The sequence below is a fragment of the Telopea speciosissima genome, chromosome 9, assembly GCF_018873765.1.
Source record: "Telopea speciosissima isolate NSW1024214 ecotype Mountain lineage chromosome 9, Tspe_v1, whole genome shotgun sequence".
In the NCBI taxonomy this organism is placed as follows: Eukaryota; Viridiplantae; Streptophyta; class Magnoliopsida; order Proteales; family Proteaceae; genus Telopea; species Telopea speciosissima.
Genome location: NC_057924.1, coordinates 44,430,449 through 44,456,872, shown reverse-complemented (window position 1 = coordinate 44,456,872; position 26,424 = coordinate 44,430,449). Strand labels below are relative to the sequence as shown.

The window sequence follows — 26,424 nt, the reverse complement described above, 5'->3', positions numbered from 1 at the left end:
AAACAAGGTTTAAGGGTAATTTAGGAACATGAAGAACATGAGAGAAAGTCATGGATGATGTTGGAGAAACAATTGCATCACCAGTTATCTTAGTAGAGGATCCATCAGCAAGAATAATATTGGAGGAGGTTTGAACGAAATTTATGGAAGAAAATACGCTTGACTTACCAGTCATGTGACATGAAGCACCTGAATCAATAAGCCAAGAAGTAGAAGGGAAAAATACAGCATTACCTTTATAGGCTAAAGTGGCGGTAGAGGAAGAGGCAAATGTAGCTTCAAGTTGTTGGAGGCGTTTGACTAGTTGGTTGTGATCCTCATGAGACACAGAAGATGAAGTTGATGAACTCTAGTTCATGTCATTGTTAGGTTTCTCAGTAGTAGTGTCAGTGGTGGCAATATTGGCTAGTTCATTCGCCCAATCAGGTTTTCCGTGCTTTGCCCAACAAGTGTCAACAATATGATTAGGTTTTCCACAAAAAGTGCATTGGCGGGCAGATTTGTCAACATATTGAGTACATATACCTTGTCCATTAGATCCACGACCACAGCCCCATCCACGATTGCCAACAAAGTTGTCCTTGGGAGTACTGTCAGGTTTGAACGGATTAGCCAGACGGTTAATACGAGAAAAAACTTCATTAAGAGAAGGAACCTTCTCTCCAGTGAGTAGTTGACTATTCACAAACTGGTAGTCAAGGTGTAGTCCAAAAAGAAACTTCGCAACATGGAACTCAGCTCTTTGTTGCTTTAACTGATCAAGATTAGTGGTCAAAGGCTGATGTATTTGTAATTCTTCAACCATGCCCTTATAACTGGCACAATACTCATTCAAGGTTTCATCTCCTTGTTGAAAGTTAAATAATTTCTCATAGAGATCATACATACGAGAGATGTTCCTTTCTTGAGAGAAGCTTTCACGTAAGTCATTCCAGACATCCTTAGCAAGGGAGTGAAACATAACATTCGAGGCAATAGCAGGCTCAACATTGTTCCATAGCCATATCTTGACAATAGAGTTTTCGCGCATCCACTCCTCATGAACTGTGAATGTGGTAGGATCTTTAGGATCACGATCAGGTGGATCATCTGTAATGTATTTCAGTTTGTCCTTGGCATGTATGTAAGCTTGAACTGCTTGGGCCTATAATAAATTATTTGAAACTCCTGAGAGTTTGATAGTGGTAATATGTCCTTGAACATTATCCGTTGGTGGTTTAGGATCAGCCATAGATGTAATTTATCAAGTCCAAGTAGTAACAGTAGCAGCAACCAATCGGCAGTAGTAGTAGCAGTAACAAGTGGGTCTCACTTAGAACCAGATTAGGGTTTGATAATCCAAAAGCAGTAGCAGTAACCAATCGGCAGAAATAGGGTATATAAACCCAAGGTGGCAGTAGGGAATTGCAGCAGAAATAAGAACCAGCAGAATAAGGGTTGAAAGAAACCCAATAATAGCAGTAGTCAATCAGCAACAGTAGGATTTGAAAACCTAGGAGTAGTAGAGAAAATCCTGTCGGCAGAGATAGGATGTAATAACTAATAAGTCTGTAAAATTCTGTACCTGAAAATAGATGTGATGGACCGATTGGAGTAAATAAAAGGCTTCACTATGAAACAGAACAGCACACAAAAAAGGGCTTCATTTTGGATTGCAAGCAGTAGCAAAACTCCAGAAGTGATTTGTAAGCAGCAGCACAATCGAAAGTAGGAGAAGAACTCAGAAGAAGGTAGAAGATATCTTCGAGTAGGTAATATAAACTAAAAACTCCAGCCGATCCTTTGCTTCAGGTATGAAGTAGCAGTAGAACCCTAGTTTTCTCTTGAAAACTTCATCTGGGGTGTAATTCTCAGAATATGCAGCATAGGGTGTTGCACCCTTTTAAGAAAATTGATTATTTAGAAGACTCTCAAACCAGTGTCAAGATCATAGACAACTTAATGGTTGTGCTCTGATACCATGTAGCAAAACACATTTGAAGAATACCAGAACCGAGAAGAGAAGAGAACTGTAAGATATGATTGTCTCCCTCATAAGGCTTGTATTTATAATCTGAAATTACAATGGAAAGGGAAACTCCTATTCAGATTAGGAATTCCTAATCATGATAGGATTCCTAGTTACAATAGGAAAATAACAATAAAACTAAGACTAATAATTCAAAGTAAAACTAGGACTAGCAACAAGGACTCATAACTCAAATTAGAACTAGGAGTTTATAATCCTAAACACAAAAACCAAATCACTGTTCACATGAACAGTACTTCAACAACAGCCATACAAAGGAGATCAACATTGACAGGGTTTTGCCTTGGAGTTGATTTTTGCAGACCTTAGTTGTAGATGTAATCTTCAAATCAGCAGCCATCAGTAGTGTAGGCAGAACTAAAACACTCTATGGAAAGGAGTGGTTTTAACCAATAGTAACCATAGCAATGGGTGGCTGCACACCACAAAGGAAAATCGTGGAAGAGAGATCAGCAAGGGCATTGTGGAAGAGACTCTGATCTGATTATAGGTGCTCTGATACCATCTTAGAACATCAGGATCCTATAATCAGACCAGAATAATAAGGGAATGAAAAAGAGAGGAGAAGAAGCACACAAGGTTCAAAGGTGGGAGAGAACTTGCGGCTAGAACAGAATGTTCTACCGCAGGTCTGTCCCTCTTATATTTATAATAAAAATAATATTGCGAGTAGGATAATAATGCCCCTACAACTTAAACAACACTGCATAGAACTCCAGAACTGACACTAAATAGAGAGAAATACCAAAATACCCCTGATTCTAATACTTCAACACCAACTAATAAAAAACCTTAATACATAAATAAACTAAGGCTCTAGATGGTAACGTTCTTTTTAAGCATTTTTAGTGTTTTTTCACTTTTTTGGAACAGAAACACACTAAAAACCGTATGGTTTGTCCGGCGGGCGCCTTGGTCGCCTAGGCGGTCACCTTGGACGCCTTGTCCGCCTGGTTGGTGTCGGCTTGAATTTTGGGCCTCGCCACCGCCTTTGGTCGCCTAACCACCGTAACAACTATGATTTTGAAATAAGAATCCTTTTTCTTATTCCAAGGCGTTTATCTTCCTTTACCTATTCTTTGTAGATGAATAGGTAGATTTGATTTGTTTGTTTGTTTTAGTAGTTAGGAAAACGGTAAGTTCACAAAATGAGAACGAATTTCCTACTGATCATCATGTCATTGGTTGTTCAGCTAATGCTCAAAAGGAAATGCATAAGGATCCACCTGTCATTGGGCTTGCTGCTACCTTGAGGCAAGAATTGAACAATGCACCACCTGGTTTTTGTCTCACTTCTGATGTTCAGGAAGGAATGCCTACTGTTCAACCTGTTATTGGTCTTGGACCTGTAAGTTTATTTCAAATCTATGTTCCTAGTATATCTGCTAATCTTCAAGAAGAACATCTCCGAAACAGTGCCTGTTTAGGCTGGTCTGATGCAAGATAATATGGTTTTTTTCTGAGCTAATAGTTGGAAATGGACTCCTATGCAAACTGGCCTTGGGTTATGGTTTTTTGTTTCTACTTGTATGCACACGTATGTCTTGGGTTGTAAACATTATATTAATGTCGATTTAAATTTGTGGTATATGTTAGTATCTCCATGTGGTTGTCAGTGGAAGCCTGCTACATGCATCTATTTAAGCGGATAAACTGTTATTTAGCTGTGGTCTTTTACCAAATAATTCATAGTTTCACATAGTTCATTTTTTATCATGCAGGACTCCGCTAATGGAGTTGCATCTTTAGATAATTCAGCAACCACATTAGTTGATCAGATATGTGAAGAGAACATACAATTATTTTTGAGGTAACCCAATACAGTTCTTTCTCTTTTTAGCAATCATAGAGTTAGTTGCAAACCATTTTCAAATCATTATAGGAAGGTGAAAATAATTCTAATTATTCTATGGAGAAAATTATCTCACTGATGTCATTTCTGGTTTTGGTTTCTTTTTTAATAGTTATTGATATCTTTCTCAGTGTGGGTGCCTTTTAACTTGTTATCTAATGAAGAAACAATTGATTTTGATCTTCCTCTTCAATTTTATTTTTTTCTTGTTTTGTTACATGATCTCCTGTTTTGTTCAATACATGTGAGAACATTAGGAAGGGTTGTGGCAAGGTCTCCATTAGGTATATCATTAAAGTATGGTTTGTGGCATGATCTCAAGGTTACTTGTAAATTTAAAACTTTACTTGTTGGGTCTTTAGCTCAAATTGGTAGAGCACTTGGAACACGAGCATGTCTCAAGCATGTTCCAAGGGGATGGTGGTTCGAATCCACCAAGACCTTTTTATTCAACTGTCCATAGCATAGTCAATTAAGACAATCATGAGCATCATACAATGTCTGCTTAGGTGAGCAAAATACTTGACTGGGTGAGGCTTGGGATTTGGAGGCCAATGAATCCAAGTGTTCATTTTGTGTTCTTCATTGTGGTAAGCTGAGCAGAATACTGATCTCATGGTTGCATTGCAGGGGGTCAATTAACTCAGGGATGGGTGATTGTCAGTCGAGATGTGAGGCAATCATATTCGCTAGCTGCGAGAAAGAAGCCTGTTTTCTTTTTTCTTTTTTTCTTAAAAAACCACAAGTATAAAAGCCATGGTGTGGGTGGCAATTACGTAATTTTTGATAAACAATAGAAACGATTATGTTAAGTGCGACCCATACAGACTTCTGTTTCTTCTAAACTTCAGAAATGTTTTTTTTTTCGGGGTTACCATACAGCATTTCAGGACCCAGAAACGCTCAAAAAACACAGCAACACATAAAAGTGTGGCGGATCCAAAAACAGTAAAACAAACAAAAGCGTTACCATACAGAGCCTAAATATCCCACTGAACACAAAAATCCAATTGGACCCAGTTCATTTTCATTCGGGCTACCCAACGGGTTTGGGCCAGTCCAAGGAATTGCTCCTGCATTAGGTGCCTATACTCATTGCGAGTGATTGAATCCTACAGTTTGACCTTCATCTGAGAAGCTTAACTTTTCTGTTCACTTGTTGACTGAGGAATTTGACTATGTTCTTGAGATCCTACTGCGAGATTAGGTCTGGTATACCGCTACAGGTCTGGTCTTGTATTAGCTGTTGTGATGGGTTTTAAGAGATTCTTCAGGCAGAGGATGACATGGCCGCCATATATCATATGGTCCAAAGCCAAACTACCAATTTGGGTGTTCTTTTTTCCAATCTAATGCTTCAAACACATGTAAACCTGCTTGAATAGGCAATCCCTATTAATTTCTTATGATGACACTTTTTGACATTGGTGTACAACTAAATGGATTTTCTTCACTCGTATTACATATTTCAATTGCTTTGATTGAATGTTATGTTTCTAGTATCAAATTATATCTAGAATAGGTTACATAAGAGAATGAATATCGAAACATACAACGTACTGTACCAACCTAAGGTCCGAAGCCAAACTACCATTTTTGCTGTGCTTTTTTAAAAGGTTCAAATATGTTTAGAGATGCTTAATTAGAGTTTCCCTGAAGTTTCAGGCCAAAATATGGCCATTTGACTACTAAGCGGCCATCCAAAATGTACCAGATTTCGGTCAAAATTTCAACTGAAATTCAAAATATTTCGGTTTCGACCCAGGTTGAAATCGATATCTTGAACTATGAGCAATAACCACACATGATGCTGGTAGACTCTATTCTCCTCTTCATCTTTTCTCAATTAATTTATTGTACTTCATTTATTTGCTGCAATTTTCCTTAACCATGTTCAACACCATGTATACAATCACAACCATAGTTGTCACGGCGTCACGGCGATCCAAGTCGGTGGAGGGGTGTCACGTCGATATATCGACATGTCGCCCGCCATGGCAATGCCATGCCGAGCATGTCGACCATGTTTTATTTTTTATTTTCTCTATTTTTAATGTGTTAATAGATGTATACTCAAGCCATGTTTTATTTTTTCTCTATTGTTTCTCAAGTTTTAAGAAGAAAATTCAGAAATCGAAGAAGAAATCGAAGAGGGAAAGAAGAAATCGAAAGAAATCGAAGAGGGAAAGAAGAAATCGAAAGAAATTGAAGAGGGAAAGAAGAAAACGAAGAGGGAAGAAGAAATCAAAGACAGGAAGAAGAAATCGAAGAGGGAAAGAGAGACAGGAAGAAGAAATCAAAGAGGGTCGCCATGCAGCCCTCTCCAGCGCCAGAACGCCATGACAACTATGATCACAACACAGCCATAACTCTCCATAAACCCTCCATTATTCATTCGGAAGCTCCTAAGCCTCAATATAGGGTTACCCCCATTGTTCTCCTACATGGGCAGCATGCCGTGTGCAATGTTTCTCCCTTTTTTTTTTTTTCTGAGGGGGGGGGGGAGGGGTAGGAGTGTCAAATTCCATTTTATAAAACAATTCCAGTAACAAAATAAGATAAACAAATCAACTTTCTCATGGAAAGACATATTGGATGTTGTTAGCTTCCATTCATACGGAGAAAGAGACATATTGAACGTTGTCAGTTTCCATTCATATGGAGAAAGAATGGAGGAAATTTATATCAAAATTATATAAGACGATAATCCTTATACGCTACCCTTAACCAATGAAGTTCAACATTATTATCATCTTTAAGAAATATGAGGATACAAAAATGCTCCAAACGTGCATCTTTTGAATCATTTTAGCAAAAAAAATTAAATTTAATAACGAACTATTACTCTATCAGAAACTCGACAAAATCTGAATCAGGGTGATTGAGGATTCCAAAAGAATCAAACTTAATGCCAGTTAATTTTTTTAAAGAGAGAGAGAGAGAGACACATAGATTAAATATCTTACATGCCATCTCCATAGTTCAACATACAATACCTTACCTAGGTTGGAAATGCCAATCATGAGATGGAATACCTGTAATAAACATTTGCTTGCTTGCATCAAAAACCACAGTAACATATTTAAAAATATAAATTCTAGATCATGAAAATGGATCATATACATAAAAGACAGTTTCTACCCTCCCCCCCCCTCCCCCACACACACACACACAAAAAAAAGGAGCAAGTGCAAAACCTCAAACATAAAAAATGTCAGTATAAAGGTGGTAAAGTGATGCAAAACATAATCTGAAACATATCACCTGGTTTGTGCAGGGAATACAGGACCTAGACTCTCGAAAAATATATTACAAAAAGAGAGAGAGAGAGAAGACAGGTGGTTGAAGGGATAAGAGAAGTGAGAGACAGACGGATTAACCTAGAATAACAATAAGAGAAAGAAAGCAGAACAGAACCAAAATGCTTAGATTAGATTTCCATGCAATATGAATAAGATCGTCATCAGTAGACAGAACAGATGAACAAAATCCCTATAGTTGACCCCAAATACTTCGTAAAAGCTACTCTCTTTTTTTCGGGGAAAAAAAAAGGTTCAAATGATGAGGATGATGACAAATAGACACACTCTGGTACATAAGAAACATCCATAGAATGACTAAGAAAAACATATTGGAAGCAGAAATCTAAATAACAATTTTAAATCATACAGTACAATTATTACTCTGTTGCCTTTCACCAGACAAAATAACTTAAACTACACAGAAATACAATGTCAATCAAGAAGGTGCATAGGTACCAAACACATTGTAAGGTAGCATATCCAGGTGCTTTTCTGAAACACCTCCCAAGTTTTGAGCAATTGTCTTTAGGTGAAAACTTGTCCAACTTAATTTTGGTATGGTTAGATCATAAGATCATTCAAGTGTCTATCTAATAACCCTGAAATGTTTAATTCCAAATATAATGGCAAAAAACTGACAGAATTCAAGTCCATTATGATACTATTTTTAGGGTTTCATATCTCTTACTAAATTAAGTTTTACTTACGAAGTTTCAGTCCTACTCCTCAATTCCTAATTTTCATTTAAGTGGACTTGCAGCCTTGAAGTATGGCTAGTTCAGTAATTGCTTCTATTTTAGAGCTTAGTAACGTAGGTCATGGGCCTAAGAAAGACCCAAGAAAGGGCACAATAGCCCCTGTCCATTCATGGGCAGGTATCCCCTGCCTTTAGGATTATTAGGTCCCACACATGGGACACTTATTGTCGCTACCCTCTCTTATTGTTTGTCAAGTTAAGAGTTCAGTTATTGTTTAATTGTTATTTTTTTTTTTGTTATTTACCTGTAGGATTCCTACTTCCATAGTTGTCAAGGTGCCACCTAGGCGTCCAGGCAGATTTTTGAGGTCTAGGCGGTTGTCTACCTTAGTGATATTGAATGCCTTGGCCCTTATTCATGCAAATATCATATAGGTAAATGCTTTGATTTACTCAAGATATTATTCATAAGGGAAAATGTTCTCTGTGGGGGAGCGCAGGGGCCACGTGCGCGCGGCAGCCAACGATAGCGCACGAGCTGGCAACTCAGGGAGCAGAATTTCTGCTTTTCATGGGGGCAGGGTGATCATTTCGTCTCCCGCTGTGTCTGGGCATAGCTCGGTGCCCCCTCTCCCCCCCCCCCCCCCACACAGAGAACATTTTCCATATTCATAAATTAACAAATACCTTCCTATTTGAATTCAATAAAAATATTTAAAAAATAAAATTCCGAAAGGATAAAAGTCAACCCCCAAGTTCAAGAACAAAAATTGGAATTTCAGCGGTAGGTGAAATTTTCAACTTTCTAATGTTGGGGATTTTCTCAAATCTTAATATGGTAAAACATTGCTAAAAAGCAAAATAGCAGTAAAAATATTCATTTCTTTTGATATCTAAAAAAATATATTCATTCAGAGCGGTTTTGACAACATTCGCACATACCAAATAAGGTTTGACCGGAACATAACTCCTTCAATATAAATCAAAGTTAAGCAAAGGTAAAAATAAAATCATTTGACTAGTCAAACTTCTCAGAGTACAAGAACATTTCTCTAAATCGAGAGCATTTTAATTACTTATAGATAAGATCATATTTTCTAAGAACAATATAAACCAAATGTGAGACTAGGTATACCATGACAATGACCAATACCAAGAACAGTATAAACCAACTGTATGTTTTGATTGTTTCAAACTTCCAATAGCTTGCTTCTTCAGCTCTTAATATTGATTTTTGATGAATTTATGTGACTTAATATTGATTTTTGATGACTTGATGTGGAGATATAAGCTATATAGTATAACATACTAAATAATGTTAGAAAAGAGGGGAAATAAAAAATAACACTTGGGCGCCTTGTCACCTAAGCGCTTAGGCACCCCTCCCCCGCCTTGGGTCGCCTTGCCGCCTTGACAACTATGCCTACTTCTATTGGGACTTCCAGTTAGAATTTTTATTTAATTTCTAAGTAGTCCCACCCTAAATTTATAAATTAAGAATTCTCACAACAACAAGATCTACTCGACATGGATTAGGTGTTAATGAAACCTTTCACAGGAATCTTTCACAAAAATTTCAACTAATCAGTTCATTATTAGACCCTGACATGGAATTTGAGTCTCCAAATACATTATTATTGTGTACTCTTTCATATATATGGCGCAACCCAATCCTTCTTTTTCAAGCTTCTTATCCTTAATTTTTTTTAATCTAAATATCTAAATAATAAGAAATTCACTCTTAATAGTAATATATGTTGTATATGTAAATTTATGAAAATTCTAGATGTGGAGCCGACCCCATTTAGTTGGGATAAGGCTGAGTTGAGTTGAGTTTGTTCAGCCAAGCAACAGCTATAGCACAGCTCTGTGGATTCATGGTTTGGAGGAGAAATTCCTTTCTATTTAGGTGGATTCCCTGTGTTCTTCAATTCTTCTCTTCTACAATCAGCTATTCTCCTATGTCCAGTTCTGCCAATACTAAAACTTTAGTCAACATATGGGACTCTTTTAGTTTCAGCGATCTTCATAATCCCTTCTAATTGATTCTGAGGTTTTGCACTCTTATTCTCAATTCAATTACATAGTGTTTGCTTCTGCTCTCAGTACTTCCTAATTCTCTGTCCCGTATTTATATTAGCATCAGTTTGTCTCATATTAGCATTTAATCAATTACCGATCAGCCCTTGTATCAGTTGAACGGAATCCTTTCCTAGGAGTTCAGATTCTTCTTCCTCTTCTTTCTTCCGTATTATTGTTGCTCTGTAACACTATTTTCTGAAGTCACTCAAATGGATATTAAGTGAATTGGGCATGATGGACAAGACCAGCAAAGATATGTCTTGTTCGACCCACCTAGGACATGAAGCAATTCCAAATATGGGATGATGGCATCATTATGGCCCATATGCTATTGGTTTCTGCTATATTCAACTTCCCTCCAGTATAAGGGTTATATTGATAATTCTGCCCTAATATCCACGTCTGATAACTGTTGGTTTGTCTTATTTTACAGTGTTTGGCTGCCTAACTTTTGGTCAGTTTAGTTTTGGAGTCTCCTCTAATCCTACTCTCTAAGTGAACTTTTCTTTATTTCATGCTTGGGATGCCATGCTCTATCATGTCTCATCAAATTCTTCATGGATTTCTAGAGCAAACTAGTAAGTAGAATTTGTCCTACTGGTCTCCTCCTTTTTTTCTTTTTTTCTTTTTTTTTCTTTTTTTTTTTGGCGGGGGGGGGGGGGGGGGGGTGGGATGGGGGGGGGGATGTGGTAGTGGTGTACCTCTTTTAGTTTCTGCAAATTCTCCATTTACTTGCTATTCAACCTCCAATTGGTTGCTCCACCCTCCACCATAGCTTCCAAAAAATTCCTAACAAACTAACCTAATATACACCTGACAGCCCATCTTTACCAGTCTATTGTTGCTGCCCAAATGGGGAAACCTTATCTGAATCATAAAATAACTTCAACAGAAATAAAAATCCCTTGCAGCTTCACAATTAGTTTAGGGTCTCCTGTACCATAAACCTTCACCAATTGAACCAATTCAAACCCTACCCTAATTTCTCTTTCCGGAACCCCAGTTCCTGACCTAATTTTAGTACAAGCTATAATTTCACTTTTAATACCTAAAACCTTATAGTTCACCTTCAGTTTGAACTCTAATATCCAATTAGTTTAATCCACCAGACATTAGATACAAATTCATTAAAACCTTTGTCAATTTCCGTTCACCACCCAAATCACAACTCACTGGCCTGATTCTTAAAAGTACAAACAGAAGCCATATATTTGTTAAAATAGTTCGGCCAGAATTTCCTTGGCTATGTCTTGGTTGGACTGAATCAGTGTGGGCCTCCACATCTGCAAGTCCAGAGAAAATTTACTGGCTGGAGCAGTTTTAGTTCAATCTTTCAGATTCTTTCAAGAAACTAGGTTAGTTTTTTTCTTCTTTTCTTTTCTTTTTTTTTTTATTTGGGGGGGGGGGGGGCTATCCAGCACCAGTAACCACGGTCCAGGTTCAGTGCTACTCTAGGGTGTGATCCATCTTTTTCCTGCTGTGTGGTGTCTTTTTTTACCCCACTTTCTAGGGAGAAAAAAAATCAACCAGTTTATGGAAAAGGTTCCTACACATCCATTGGAGGAACCCTTCCTGACACACCCTATATTTTCTGCCAACATGGACAAGATGATTTGGAATTTTAACCATATGATGGATATACAATTCCTTGGATATGCCACATTTCCATTTTGGAAACTCCTCTTAACAATATGGCCCACTATATATGGAGCTTTTCCCCCTGTTTTGCAGAAGTCCCTGCTATTCAAACAATTAATGACACATGGAGGCATTAGATCTTCAACTGAGTCTGCAACTTAACAAATGACTGGTTGATGGGAGAAGACATGTCCACTAAGTTTGGGCACCTAGCTGCCATGGGGCAGTTATAGCAGGCATGTGGGAAAGGGTTCCTACACTGGGTGTCCCCCCTTCGTTTATTTCTTCAAGATCCTGGTAAAATTAAACCAAATCAACATCAACAGACATTTCATAACCAAAACATTGTGCACCATGCATAAACTGACCCCGGGAAAATTAAACCATTAGGAAATAATTAAAACATAAACAGTATCACTAATACCAGTCCCTCAGTTCCATCCAATCTTTCTTTTTTGGGGTTCCGTATTCAGCCTCACGTATGTAAGAGAGGGAGTGCAAATCTCAAAAATAGTCTTCCTGTCATCCCAATCAAATACCTACGCCTCGCAAATTTTCCATGGCATATAAGACTAGTCATAATAAGTCCCATGCCTGATGCGGCAGTCCTTCTGGCACTACCATGACATTTTAGCCACTAGTTATAATTGCAAACGTTGATTTTAATAGTAATGAACTGCTCGAATGGGGTTGGAGTTTGTAGTGAGAAAGGGAATCAACAACATAATAGAAGAAGGAAATTCGACAACTGTCATTACATGTACTGGGTCTTCTACAAAGAAGCCTTGGATGTTTACCACTTTACCCATGTCATTAGGGATAGCAGATCCCTTGCGTCCCAGGTGAACGGCTTGTTAAACAGGATGCGGAGATCTGCAAATGACTTGGTGTTTCTTTGTCCATGCACAGAGCTTCTAGGCTTCATCGGAGTTCAGGGAATTCCTCTATACCTCTGCCAGAGTTTGTCTCTTTTATTTTGTATTTAATTTATTGATTGCAAGTTTATTTTCATGTTTGTCAGGTCATAGTGCTCATTATATCCTTGAATTTGTTGTTTCTTATCTTAAAAAGAAAATTACATAGTAGTGAACAATATATGGCAAAACAGATATCAGTTTTACTCTGCAAAATACAAATAAAGTGACTAAAAAGTCAAGTGAGGAAAGTACAAGAAACATATCATTTACTTTTTGGCGTGTCCAGCCTACTTGATGATTCCGAATGTGGATCCTGATCAACTGTTCAACAAAGTTAACATCATTATTGTTTGGTAACATGTAACATTCATGTTTCATGATCAATATATCTCAACATAAGTATCATGCATTAGCTTTCACAAATTCATTTTAAGTTTGAAATTAAAAGAAAATGAACACAAGTTCAACAAATCACTGCAGAAGCAATAGAAGTGGAAGAAGCAGCAGCTCAGACTCCAATATAAAAATATTACTGCAGGCATGCAATCAATGTCAAAATAACTAAGCAATCCAAAAATAAACAAATGAAAAGGGAAAAAGATAATTGAAGAACAAAACACCAGAAGACATCCATAGATAACTGAAAATACTTAGGCTTTTAAATCCAATGAAAAGCAAGTATAACCTGGACATTTTTTCTGGTCTTTAAGACATCTAATTTAGTCAGTAATAACTAAACTAAATCTTCCGTGCACTGCCAACATAATGATATTTTAACCATGAAGCTGGTAGTTTCGAAAAGTAACCCAATTGGTACAGTAAAAAGTTCAATCACAGTATTACATATATTAATGGATGGTTGTCTGACTTCCTAGCTTTGTGATAACATTTCCCAACAGATAAATTAATCCATAAAAAATCTCAGTGATAGAGTGAACGAGGTTGTTGAGGTGCACTCCCAACCAAAGTCTACAAACCTGCAACTCAACACGTGGATCCTTCTCTCCACCCCCCACCCCCAAATGAGAAAGCAAAAAAAAAATACGCATAAACAGAAACAAGAAGAACTCAAAACGAAGGGAATCATATACTACGTTTTCAACCAAGACATCAGACTTATTAATGCTAACAAAACATCTCTCTCACGCCGTGTAGAAACGAAACAACCACAAGTTTAACCAATTAGCCTACCCTAAGAGTTCCCCAAGCATCCTCATCAATCATCAAACCACATATTTCTCCGTAACCACAGACCATAATTAAAACTCCATCTTGAAACGCAAAAATCTTCCCTAGACCAAAAATGCACACCATTGTCGGATTCAAAGCCTCAAGAACTCATTTCACATACCGAATTCTCATATAGATATTCTGATTCTTCAGTTGATCAGACATAAAAGAAACAAAACTTAATCCAGAAAATGAAGGTGATAATCACATTGGCCAACGAGAACAAAATACGATCCCAGCGAAATAGAAACCAAAGGAGAAGTTCGAAATTCAAAAAACAAACCTGAGAGAATGCAAGAGCAGCGATAGCAACATCGACACAGCCAAGAGCGATATGGACAGATGTTAACAACTTTGGAAAGCAACGACCTCTCTCCATTGCAAACAACATCTCCCACCAAAGCATCTGAACAGATACACCGCTCGCTCTCTCTCTCCCTCTCTTTCTCTGTGTTTGTGACTGCGAAGGGTGAGACTCGAGAAAGGTTTTTGGCTCGAAAAAGGAGTGTTTTGGAAATTAATTTCACTTCTCTCTTCTGTGGATGAAGTAGAGCAGATCTTGGGGGAAGGCTGACAAGGGTGTTTCTAAGTGGAAAGTTTTCTGCTTATATTGGGGGCATTTTAGTGATTTCAGGAAAACTTGTGGTCAAATGTTCAAAGTTTACCTTCGTTTATTATTATTATTATTTTCAGGTACAGGAAAAGTATATCCACATGTACTGCTGTACTTAAGAAAAGGGTTTGGTTTGGTTCAATTTAACAAAATCAAAAAGATCAAAAATTATTGAAAGTGGACCCAAACTAAACTATATATACATATGTCCCCAAACAAGATCTTCTTTAACCAAAAAAAAAAAAAACAAGATCTTCCAATATGCTCTTGAAATTTTCGCAGTCACCTCTTTCCATTCTAGACTTCTAGTGTCCAACAAAATCTGATACATCCAATATTCACCAGGCCAATCAGCGGCCGCCATGTGTCACAGGGCGACCCACTCCAGAACCAAGGGGAACGAACCGGGGTCCCAGCACCCAGGCGCGACCTCACCCAGGCGCAGCCTCACCTAGGCGCGGCCACACCCAGGCGGCCTCTCACCCAGGCGCGGCCCCACCCAGGCGCGGCCTCACCAAGGCGTGGCCACACCCAGGAGCGGCCTGCACCCAGGCACGGCATCGTGGGCACAGACGTGAGGGGCACGAACATCGGGGCTACTCACCTATGACCCGATCATATCGCTACAGACTCATGTCACCACCAGGACTCTAGGCCACCGCTTAGAAGTCACATCACCCAGACGGATTCAAGCACCAATGACGTTATCACCACACGCGGGTATCTATCCACCAAGGATCTTGATACCACTAGGACACTCCTTCCCGCGGGGAGATGATCAATCAGGATAGAGCCCCGTTACCCAGGGCCTCTATCCACTCAACGGCACAATCGCCATCAAACTGGGACTCTCCACACCGTCATACACTACTATAAAAGGCAAGGTACACAACCCCATCAGGGGACATCTAAACTCATACTGAATAATCACTATTCATCTATTTGCACCAGGAGATCTAACTTTGGCATCGGAGAGCCCTAGGCTAGAACCACACCGGTTCTCTCTGTTGACCCCTTGGTCCACTTGCAGGTGACGGCACTCGCAGGACCTCTCGACGATTTCTTGACGCAACAAAATCTATATAGATGAGGTGGTAAAAGATGGATAAAAAAATGAAGGGCAAGAGATCGCTGCTGGGTCACGTGGTCTACACCAGTGTGGGGGCTAAACTATGCATATGTCCCAAACAAGATCTTCCAATATGATCTTGAAATTAATCGCAATCATCTCTTCCATTCTAGTCCCTAACAAAATTTACGGAGGAAGTGGTAAAAGATGGATAAAATAATGAAGGGCAAGAGATTATTTCCTGGCCATGTGGCATACACTAGAATGGGGGCTAAAGAGAGCATGCATAGAGGCATCAACATGGATGGAATTTTTTTTTTATAGACAATGGGGTAATAAGTTTGAGCACTCCTATGTTTAAATGCAGGGGCACACAACCAAACAACATTCTTTTTCCCAATAATGAATCTCTTGAATGGGAACTGGTTCATCTATAGATACTTAAGAAGGATCAATGATGAAGCATTATCCATCTTGACCGTTGAAAAAATAATCGATGCATTATAGTCACCAAATCACATGGTGTGTAAACACTTAATGGTCAACTTTGTTGGTTCATTAAACTATTGAATATGATGTAGAAAGGTTACCATAAAATCTTCTTTTGCTACCTTCAAAAAAAACATGAAAGAGAGATGATCCTACCAAACATTGTGAAGAAAAACATATGGGAAAACATGAGAGGTTGATGTAACTCTGGTGAGACATATCTTAAGTGGTCTACCTGTCAACTTTGTCCATGAATTGATACATTTATTGCCATGTCTTTATCACACATTTTGTTATGGTGAGGCTTTTTAAGTTTTAATGATTTGCACTGAGATTTAAGTATAAGGGGGAATTTCGTAGATCTACGGGACTAAAAAAAGATTTACAAAACTGAAAAGTAAAAGTTATGTTTTACATTTGCAAGTTATACTGTTGAAAAGATATACCTATCCTCATATGAGTAAAAAAACATAAAGGAAAAACCTAGAATACCCCCCACATCCTTTTATTTTCTCTTTTCTTCTTCCTTGGACGAGTAACCACTCCCTCTTCCCTCCTCCCTCCTCCCCCTCCTTGGCAATCCCACCCCTCAGTCCCACACCACCCCATTACTACACGTCTAATTGACACCCATGGGGAGAGCCACAACCAAACCTACGGCTTTATTTACATACCAACAAAAAAAAAAGTTGAAAGGTGCTTCCCCTAGGCCGCCTCAGCCCTTTTCTTCTGCAAATAACTGGTGTTGGTGGTGTTGACAGGCGGTGTCCTTCCCATGTGGTTTGGACAGCCATGCGTGAATGATTCATAGAACATTTCTCCGTGTTTCGTTTTACCTATTTTTCTTAAACTTAAAATGAAGAAAATCGATTCTCAAAATTCAAACTGACTTTGAAATCTGTGAATAAGTGTGCCCTCTTCAAACCTCTTTGATGTTCTGTAATTCTTTGTTTTTTATCTGGATATATAGTGATGCTGAAAATTAAATTGTCTTAATTGAAATGCTTAATTTGTTCTAATAGACGCATAATAGCAAAATTGGTTTGGGATGAATGAGATCCATAGAGCCTGATATCATCTATGCTATTGTGTTTTATAACAATGGTCAGCATTCCTTGCAATTACACGAAGACACCAAAGAGCCATACAGCCAAGATACAAACAAAACACACCAATAGGAAGTAGTTCTACCAGTGGAGCAGATTTGTAGGGATGGAAAGGGGTGGGGAAGATTTGCGGGGAAGGGAGTGGGTAGAAGAAGAGTCGAAGAGATTGGGAGAGGGAGGGAGGGGGGGTGGGTCTGGTGGAGGTGGAGGTAGAGGTGCGGGGCAGGTTTGCAGGGACGAGGGAGTGATTGCCGTCAAAGGAGGAAGAAGAAGAAGACAGGAGAGAGAGAAGGATGTTGGGACTTGTGGGTATTTTAGGTTTTTCATTTACCTTTTTATACTCATATAGGGATTAGGTAAATCCAGTATAACTTGCAAATGTAAAATATAAGTTTTACTTTCTAGTTTTGTAAATCTTTTTTTTTTTTAATCTAGTAGATCTAAGAAATTTCCCCCCAAGTATAATCACATTCAATGACTCTAAATGTTTTGAAACAAAGCACGAACAATCCAATGATGACGTCGGTTTGTTCATGGAGAATATTTAGATTGCTTTATAAATTTTAGGGGAATGATTGAGCATGTCTGGGTATTTTACCCAAGGGGTAGAGTTGTCTTCTAACGGTTCTTGTGAGATGGCATAGGAAACACCATCAAGTAAAGATCTTTTTTCATAATTTTTATTCATTTTTTAAGAGAGAGAGAAATAATAAAAAATGAATATGTGAGAAACCTAGGAAACATCAGACTCGGAGATATTTTTCCCTAAAATTTAATTATAATGGAATTTTTTTTTTGGGTAAACATTATAAAGGAGTTTGTTGATAGTAAAAATAGATGTGCATGCCCGTTTATTCCATATGGGTGGGTCCTAAAACCTTTTGTCTTATTTGATATTACTCTGATGAGACATATCGTAAGTAGTCTAATAGCCAACTTTGTCCATGAATTATACATTTATTGCCATGTCTTTATCACACATTTTGTAATAGTGAGACTTTTAAGTTTAATGATTGCACTGAGTTTTAAGTATAATCACATTCAACGAATCTAGATGTTTTGAAACAAAACACGAACAATCCATTGAGGATGTCGGTTTGTCCATGGAGAATATTTAGATTGATATATAAATTTTAGGAGAATGGTTGAGCATGTTGGGTATTTACTTAAGGGGTAGAAGCATCATCTCATGGTGCCGTGTGAAAAAGTATAGAAAACATCACAAAGTAAAGATTTTTTTTCAGAATTTTTATTATTTTTAAAGAGAGAGAGAGAAAGAGAGAGAAGCAATAAAAAATGAATATGTGAAAGGGTGGGTGGTAGCGTCCAGGACGGAAGTCTTCCGAACTTATTTTCTCGTCTTTATTATATTAACCGTACATTTGGCATAAAATTAATCTGAGCCATCAATTGATTTTCTTTTGTCATCGGTTCCTGGTTTTTACGATGAAGGGTTCATGGCCACTTTTGCCGCTGCTATGATTCAATCTTTCCCAGCCCTCTTTCTCTCCAATCCATCTCGATTCCCCCCGCTCTGTCACCCCCCACGCCTCATAGCTCCATTAAAGTAAGTTTTAATGTGGCTGTTGGATGCGACGAGGGATGTTTTTTGGTTGCAAGCTCCAACCATTACTTGGGTCTTGGACAAGTTGAGGTTCATCATCAGTGCCTCACGATCAGTGCCTAAGCCATTCCATGGACTCCCTTTTGCAAGTGCATGCTGGTAACGTTGATTCATTTTGATCATCCATGAATCTGACCCACTCCTGCATTTGCACCTCCAGAATAGACTCCTCATCAATGCCAAGATTGAATGGAGTCTTGCAGTAAATTTTCTATCTCATCGTTTTCATCGTCAATGGAGTCACCGATGAAGCTCGCCTCTTCGCTGGAAAATCCAGAAGTCACAAATCATGTAGAAGTCTTCACCAACTCACGCAACTATGCAGAAAAATCCTCTACTTGGCGGAAAGATGTTGGGGTAAAGAAAGGGTATTTGGGTTCAGTGTTAATGTTCTTTCAGAAACTATTGCAAATGTGATTGAACTACAATAATCACAGAGACCGCACCTCGGATCGAGTAAGAATCTCCTAAAATAGGCTTAGTAGCTAGCCATAATTTTCGAATACGATCTATTCCATCTGTAATCATCTCCTTAAGACCCAAACATAGATCAAAGAGCACAGAGCTCTCACTCAGAAATCATATCCCTTCACACTCTAAAAACGAACAGAATAAGAGAAAACCAAAATCTCATAACAGCGAAGAAACTCGCATCCAGAGGAAGCAAAAAAAAAAATTAATAAAGTAGATTCAATCAAAACCGATAGAAATAGGGAATAAACTCGATTGATGAGGCGAGGAGAGGGAGAGAGAAGGTAGGGGAAGGGTGTTGTTCGTTCGTGGTGGAGGGGAGAGGAAGAGGGTGGATTGGGGGATGGAGAGACGCAGAGGGGAGAGAATGGTTGCAGCCAGTCTTAGGTTAGTAGTTCAATGACTGAGATTGGATGGAATTAAATCAACGGTTTTCAGTTGAAGAACGTAACGTCAAAATATTTGTGCGTACGTTCTACGACCTTTTAGCCTATGTGAAAAGGCGTAAGAAACGTCTTAGACTTAGAGATACTTTTCCCTAAATTTTAACTATAAAGGAGTTTGTTGATAGTAAAAATAGATGTGCGTGTCCAATTTTTCCATATGGGTGGGTCCTAAAATCTTTTGTCTTATTTGATATCTTTTTTTTTTTTTTTTTTGATGAGATTTGGTAAAAGTCTTCTTTGATATCAATCATTGCAATCAAAGAATGAATAAAGTAAAAAAAAAAAAATTAAAACTTATTTTGAATATGTATTCCATATGGGTGAGCCCGTCCATAAAACCTTTTGTAATTATTATTACAATTATAGAAGGAATAAGGTAAACAATTTAGAACTTATTTGGATAGATATGGGCCCATACCAACTTGAAAAACTAAAACTTATTTTGAATATGTATTCCATATGGGTGAGCCCGTCCATAAAACCTTACGTAATTATTATTACAATTATAGAAGGAATAAGGTAAACAATTTAGAACTTATTTGGATAGATATGGGCCCATACCAACTTGATAGATAAAGAAGACCTAAAAATGTAGATACAGGTGGATATATCATGTGGCTGGCTAAAACAAGATGAGAAAACAAAGAAAATCCAATTCACCATAAATCTTCTCGAAATAAATATCGTATGTTAGATGAGGAGCAAAGGAATATGCTCCCTATATTGAGTGGCATTCCTCATTTTGTTATTTGGATAGATATGGGCCCATACCAACTTGATAGATAAAGAAGACCTAAATATGTAGATATTAGTAGATATATCATGTGGCTGGCTAAAACAAGATCAGAAAACAAAGAAAATCCAATTCACCAAAAATCTTCTCGAAATAAATATTGCATGTTAGATGAGGGGCAAAGGAATATGCTCCCTATATTGAGTGGCATTCCTCATTTTGTCTCGAATCGTATTAGAGAAATAAAACACTAGATTTGCTTCTTAATTACAATTCGAAATTGTTTATAATATGGTTCTGTAATTATGTGATAAACATCTTATAAAAAGATCATTTATCAGATTGGACCTTTTTACTGTTAGAGTTATTAGAATCTATGTTCTAGTACTTTAGGAACTGGACCTTATCTAGTTCCCTTATTATGTAATTTTTTTTCTTCTTTTTACCTTTTACCTCCCTAAGGAGGTTGGATGTAATAAGTTTAGAGTTGTTATTGGAGTAATATAGGCGTGGAGAGAATAATCTCCAACACAAGACATTACAACTGAAATATTCTCCCTTCTTTCTCCTTGTCTCTTGCCTCTCCTCTCTTCTACTGTCTCCCCCATCTTGTTTTCCTCTTCCAACTTACTCTTCTAACCTAAAATTCAACTTGGTATTAGAGCTACTGGTTTGAGAGTCGCATTAATTTCTTTGGAATCCGAAAACTCAAGGGATTCCAAGGAAGAGGACCCCATGTAAAGAAAGCTTGCTGAAAAGGTCTGAGAAAGGTTCTACACAACCTATTTCAATGATGGAGGAAGTTATTTGAGCTGCATTGAAATTTCCATGGAGTTTGAAGACAACCAAGACTCAGCTAGGGTTTCTGCCAGTTCTCAGTTGCAAACCTTGTTTTGTCTACATCTCAGCATGTATGGAGCAGCTCACTAGGATCGTATTTAGATCCCCTTCATGCCTCTTGTGTTCCCTCTTGCTGGTTGCTAAGTTCTTTTGAGCATAGCTCAGTTTCATGGGATTCTGTTCTGCCCAGGTAAACCCGATAGTGCTGCAACTCTCTTGTTCTTGTCTTTAGAGTACAATGGCCCTTTTTTCTTGGTTAAGGAGTGATTATGGATACCTCTATTTGAGGTCTTGGAGCTTGTTCATGCTGATTTTGCTTCTTGGAAGGGGTTAGTGTGAAGGTTTATCCAGTTTTTACTTGTTTTCTTCCTTGTTGGAATCCTTTTTTGTGTCGGGATCCTTGTTTGGGTTGAGTGTGCACTCCCCATTTGTTATTGGTACTCTTGTTTATAATTAAGTGCCAGAGCATCGGATACTTCTACACTTGGCTCGGCTAACTCACAGCTCACTCCAATGGCTCCTCAGTTGGTCTATGAGAACACACATCCATAGATTTCGATTATGAAGCTTGATAACACTAATTACTTGGGCTGGTCACACTCAGTGAAGCTTTCCCTTAGGAGCAAAGGGAAGCTTGGGTATGTTACAGGTACTATTAAAGCCCCCGAGCATGGTTCTCCTACCTATGAAAAATGGGAGACAGAGAACTCTACGGTCATGACATGGCTCATCTTCTCCGTGAAGCCTGAGATCAGGAGAAGATTTATGCGAAAGGAAACAACCAAGGCAATTTGGGACAGTATCTCCCAGACCTTTGACAGGGTAGGTGACTCTACCAAGGTTTATCAACTTCACCAAAAAATTAATTCAATGAGGCAAGGTGATAGAAGCATTTCTAAATACTATAATGCTTACATTAGTCTTTTGGAGGAGTATGCCCACTACAGGGATCTTCAATTGACTAACCCAGAGGATGAAGCAAAGGTACATCACATTCTTGAAAAGGAGTGTGTCTTCACTTTACTTGGAGGTCTGAATCCTGATTATGAACCAATCAGGCTCCAGATTTTGGGCCGGTCCCCTTTTCCATTTCTTGATGAGGTTTGTAGCTACTTATAGAGTGAGGAGACTCAGCGTGTTGCTATGGAACCAACACCAACATCATCTCTTGAGAGGTCAACTCTCAATTCTTTCTCTTTTTGGGACACCCGTGGAGGTGGAAGAGGCCAGGGGGCCTACTCATGGGGAAGACATAGCAATAGAGACAGGTGGTGCTAGTGGAGGTGGCAAAGACAGGTTCAATGTGATCATTGTGGGAGATCTAGGCACACCAAGGATAGGTGTTGGACTCTTCATGGTCGTACTCCTGGTACACGAGGTGGTGCTCGTGGTGGCCATAGAGGGGGGGCCCAAGGAGCACACTCTATTATGACTGAGGCAGATGCTACACAGGATGACTCCACTTTGGCAGATGCAGTGTTTCGCAGGGTCATGTCACAGCAGCACATCTCCTGCACCCACAGTGGCTAACTCCTCTTCATCCCTCTGCTTTGTAGGTCTCCACCTTAGCTTCTACAGCAGCCCAGTCATGGGTCATTGACTTTGGTGCCACTGATTACATGACTGGTACATCCCATTATTATGATTTCTATACCATTTTCTTAGGTAAGGATAAGGTTAGGGTAGCTGATGGCTCCCTTTCCTCCATCTCTGATAAGGGCAACATCTCTGTTACATCATCCATTTCTCTTACCTCTATTCTTCATGTCCCTAACCTTACTCTTAATCTTTTATCTCTGAGTCATTTGACTAAATCTCTGAACTGTTGTGTCACTTTTTTTCCTTCTCATTGTCTATTTCAGGATTTGGTGATGAAGAGGATTATTAGCAGTGGTCATGTGGAGCAAGGCCTGTATCTGTTTGAACCTTTTTTGCCCACAACTCAGTCCTATGTGTGTGGACGTAATGATAGTAGTTCTGTGGAGTCTGTTATGTTATGGCATTGTCTTCTTGGCCACCCATCTTTTGTTGTAGTGAGGAAATAATTACCTCACTTATTTTCTTTTATTGCTTCTTTTCATATTTTTCAATGTGAACCATGCATGTTTGCCAAACAATGTCGTTCATTTGCTTCTCGTTTTCATATTGTGCATACTAATGTTTGGGGACCTTCCCCTACTACCTCTTTATTTGGTTATCGTTACTTTATTTCATTTATTGATGATTTTTCTAGTGCTAATTGGACTGTTCTTCTGAAGCATAAAAATGATGTTTGTGATGCATTTAAGAATTTTTATCAGATTATTCTTACTCAGTTTGATATTTAAATCAAAATTGTTCACTCTGATAAAGGGGGGGAGTATATGTTTGGTGGCCTCCAAACCTTTTTTACTGACAATGGCATTATCCATTAGCTAGCGTGTGTTGACACACCCCCAACAAAATGGGGTAGCTAAGAGGAAAAATCGCCATTTATTGGAGGTCACTTGGAGTCTTCTCTTTGGCATGCATGTTCCTAAGACCTTCTGGTCTGAAGCTCTTCTCACTGCTTCTTTTCTCATAAATCGCATGCCTACCAAACTCCTTGACTCCAAATCTCCCTTAGAAACCTTATCTCCACCGGTTTTTGCTTTCTTTCTTCCTCCCAAAGTTGTTGGCTATGTTTGTTATGTGCATGTCAACAAACCTCATCGCACTAAACTTGATCCCAAAGCTCTCAAGTGTCTCTTTCTTGGGTATTCTTCTACTTCCAAAGGATACAAGTGTTATCATCATTCTTCTCGTCAATGCCTTCTCTCCAAAGATATCACTTTTCTTGAATCTATCTCTTCTTTACTCCTTCTCAACATCCTCTTCAGGGGGAGAATTGTGGAAGTGAACAGGCTGTTTCATTTCCTTCATCCTCCTCTCTCTATCTCTCCTTTTATGCTTGACATTGGGAAACACAAGACTGTGGATGTGGCTAATACTGATGATCAATCAGGTGGGAATACTAAATTGGTTGAAAGTGGTTCTGGTAATGAGAAGGAGAAGGATTACCACCTTAAGTACAAAAAGGTGAAAGCTGGCAGAGTAAAGGAAAGAAGACCTGCCAAGAGTCCTCTTCGGATCCAGATCCACACCCTGAGATTCATCCTCCTCAATCGATTGGCATTCCTTCCCCTCCATCTGATTTAGACCTTCCTCACTACAACAAATCTGGCCTTTTGCGACGAAAATTTTCCATCATAAAAAATAATTTCCATAGTAAATAGTACATTTGCGATGGTCATTTTTCATCGCACGTTCGTCGAGTAGACTTCCATCGTAACTATATACGACAGAAAAATGTCCAACATTAGTTCTGTACTTTTTACAACGGCAATAAAATTTTGTCGCTTAAAATAACGTCTATGTAACGGAATAAAAAAAATGTCGCATAAAATATATATTATATATGATGCTTAATAAATACCATCGCTTAAAATAAAGTGTATATAACCCATTCATTGCTTACAATTGTGTTTATACGACGGAAATAAAATTCCGTTGTAAATAAATATAACATTTAAAAAAAAATTATTTTCATTTATAAAATAAATTCCTATAAATACATCTACAATTCAAAATAGGAGAAAAACATCATCACATACACTCAAGAATGTACAACTTACATTTCAAAAAATGACAAATACAATGTTTTTTTCAAGAATAGAATACTATTACACAAACATCCTAAATGTGTCAGTACCCATATTTACAACTCATTTGGTTCAAATTCATTAAGCTACTAGATCTAATTGGCTCCAGAAACAAATCGTCCCTATAATAAAAAAACAATTGATAACAATTCTTAAATGAAGGTATCTAGCTTTTTAGTAGAAACTGAAATTATTAGCTTAGAAGAATCAGAGAAGAGGGTCCTCATCATATGGTCCAAAGAAATACTTGTTGCTGTTGAGATTCAGAACTCTTGGAGCTTGTAGAGCTGCCTGAAAGCCATCAAATTCATCAGGTTATAATTCTAATAGAAAAACAGGGCTACTAATTTCTGAGTGTAATTACTTGATGCCAAAAGGGACACAAGAAATGGGAAGACTGTACCTCCGAGGTATTGTCAAGTTGGCGCATATAAGGATGGTAATTCTCTCAAAATCCTGCTTTGATTCAACAACTTCCTGTGAAATGTTTACAGCCAACATGAGATTGATAAATTCCAATAGGAACTTCCCATTCTCGTGAAATGCTTACAACTAACATGAGAATGGGAAGTTTCGACTTGGTAGCTCTCAAACACCTAAGAAAAAGTATTGATGAGCAACATTTAAGTTTAAATAGAAATGGTGGGAATAAATAAGGAAATTTTCAAGATGTTGGCAATTTAAAGTTCCATACCTTGTGCACCATTCGAGCTAAAGCTACGTGGCATCGGCATTGTTCCAAAGCAGTCTTTCTTCGAGCCTTATTCTCATGCAAAGACTCTTCCTGATTCTCCTATTACTTCTAAAACTCACAAATGTAGCCCAACTGGTTTTCTATAATAGTACTTATAGTGCAATGACCAGACTTCCAGAAGAACATGTGACCATAGTCCAACTACATGGGTCAACAAAATCTCCATCCCAATCATCTAGAACACCATGAGGATCTTCCAAGGAAGCTTTTTGATGAGCACATTTATGTGTGAAATCTTAGGGCATAAAGCATACATTTTACCACATTGGACAGAGTTACTCGGTGCTTTCTTGTATTTTTCAGGTTTTAGGTGAATTCTTGTGAAAATGGAGGAGATGATGCTAAGAAAATGTTTTTAAGCTGTTTAAAAGTGTTAATGGCTTGGATACGTAGCCCATCGAGTCAGCTTCGCAATGGTTCAAACGGCACTTGATTCCGAGTTGAAACGAAGAAGTTACGACCGTTTCCGTAACGAAGCACGAAAATGGTCTATAGGGGTTTATTTGTAATTATTGACACTCGGCCGGGGACAAAGTGAAGCGAAAGTTCAATTCCAGGGGTCTTAACGCAATTATTAGAAGTTATATTTCCTGTACCCGAAAGATTCCATTTGGAGGGCTCTGGACAGTCCAACTTCAACTTGAGATATCTTGGGCTCCCAAACTCCAAATTGGACGAAATTTGGGTATATTTTGGGTGATTTTTCGCAAGGAACACAATGGTGAGGCCTATATAAGCACCCCATGCTCCACGTTTTCTGAAGGATAGAATGGGTATTTTATTTATTCTTGAAGGAATCCTAGTCATCACCCTTACTCTCTCTCTCCTCCAACTTCTCAAGGGCATTTCTGG

At 38.4% G+C, this 26,424-nt stretch overlaps 2 protein-coding genes and 1 long non-coding RNA gene across 3 annotated transcripts; 1 reads left to right on the top strand and 2 right to left on the bottom strand.

Moving 5' to 3' along the window:
* Nucleotides 1-349: 349 nt before the first annotated feature.
* Nucleotides 350-2,369, bottom strand: LOC122638944. Its single transcript, XM_043831796.1, has 2 exons — nt 2,334-2,369; nt 350-1,144 (listed from the first exon to the last, which is right to left on the bottom strand). Exons 1-2 carry the CDS (start codon nt 2,367-2,369, stop codon nt 350-352), a joined length of 831 nt encoding a protein of 276 aa, XP_043687731.1.
* A 4,474-nt stretch (nt 2,370-6,843) lies between these two features.
* On the bottom strand, nt 6,844-14,172 carry LOC122638553. Its single transcript, XR_006329478.1, has 3 exons — nt 14,031-14,172; nt 12,788-12,838; nt 6,844-6,916 (listed from the first exon to the last, which is right to left on the bottom strand). It is a non-coding gene; the product is annotated as an uncharacterized LOC122638553 (long non-coding RNA).
* A 7,527-nt stretch (nt 14,173-21,699) lies between these two features.
* Nucleotides 21,700-23,026, top strand: LOC122638943. Its single transcript, XM_043831795.1, has 3 exons — nt 21,700-22,239; nt 22,695-22,764; nt 23,001-23,026. Exons 1-3 carry the CDS (start codon nt 21,700-21,702, stop codon nt 23,024-23,026), a joined length of 636 nt encoding a protein of 211 aa, XP_043687730.1.
* Nucleotides 23,027-26,424: the final 3,398 nt, after the last annotated feature.

Coding starts and splice junctions, on each gene's coding strand:
- LOC122638944 (XM_043831796.1), bottom strand. CDS start 2,369: ATGGCTGCTGATTTGAAGATTACATCTACAACTAAG. Junction 1,145..2,333: donor AGATTACATCTACAACTAAG/GTCTGCAAAAAT, acceptor AATTTATTATAG/GCCCAAGCAGTTCAAGCTTA.
- LOC122638943 (XM_043831795.1), top strand. CDS start 21,700: ATGAAGCTTGATAACACTAATTACTTGGGCTGGTCACACTCAGTGAAG. Junction 22,240..22,694: donor CTTTTCCATTTCTTGATGAG/GTTTGTAGCTAC, acceptor TCTGCTTTGTAG/GTCTCCACCTTAGCTTCTAC. Junction 22,765..23,000: donor TGCCACTGATTACATGACTG/GTACATCCCATT, acceptor TGTCTATTTCAG/GATTTGGTGATGAAGAGGAT.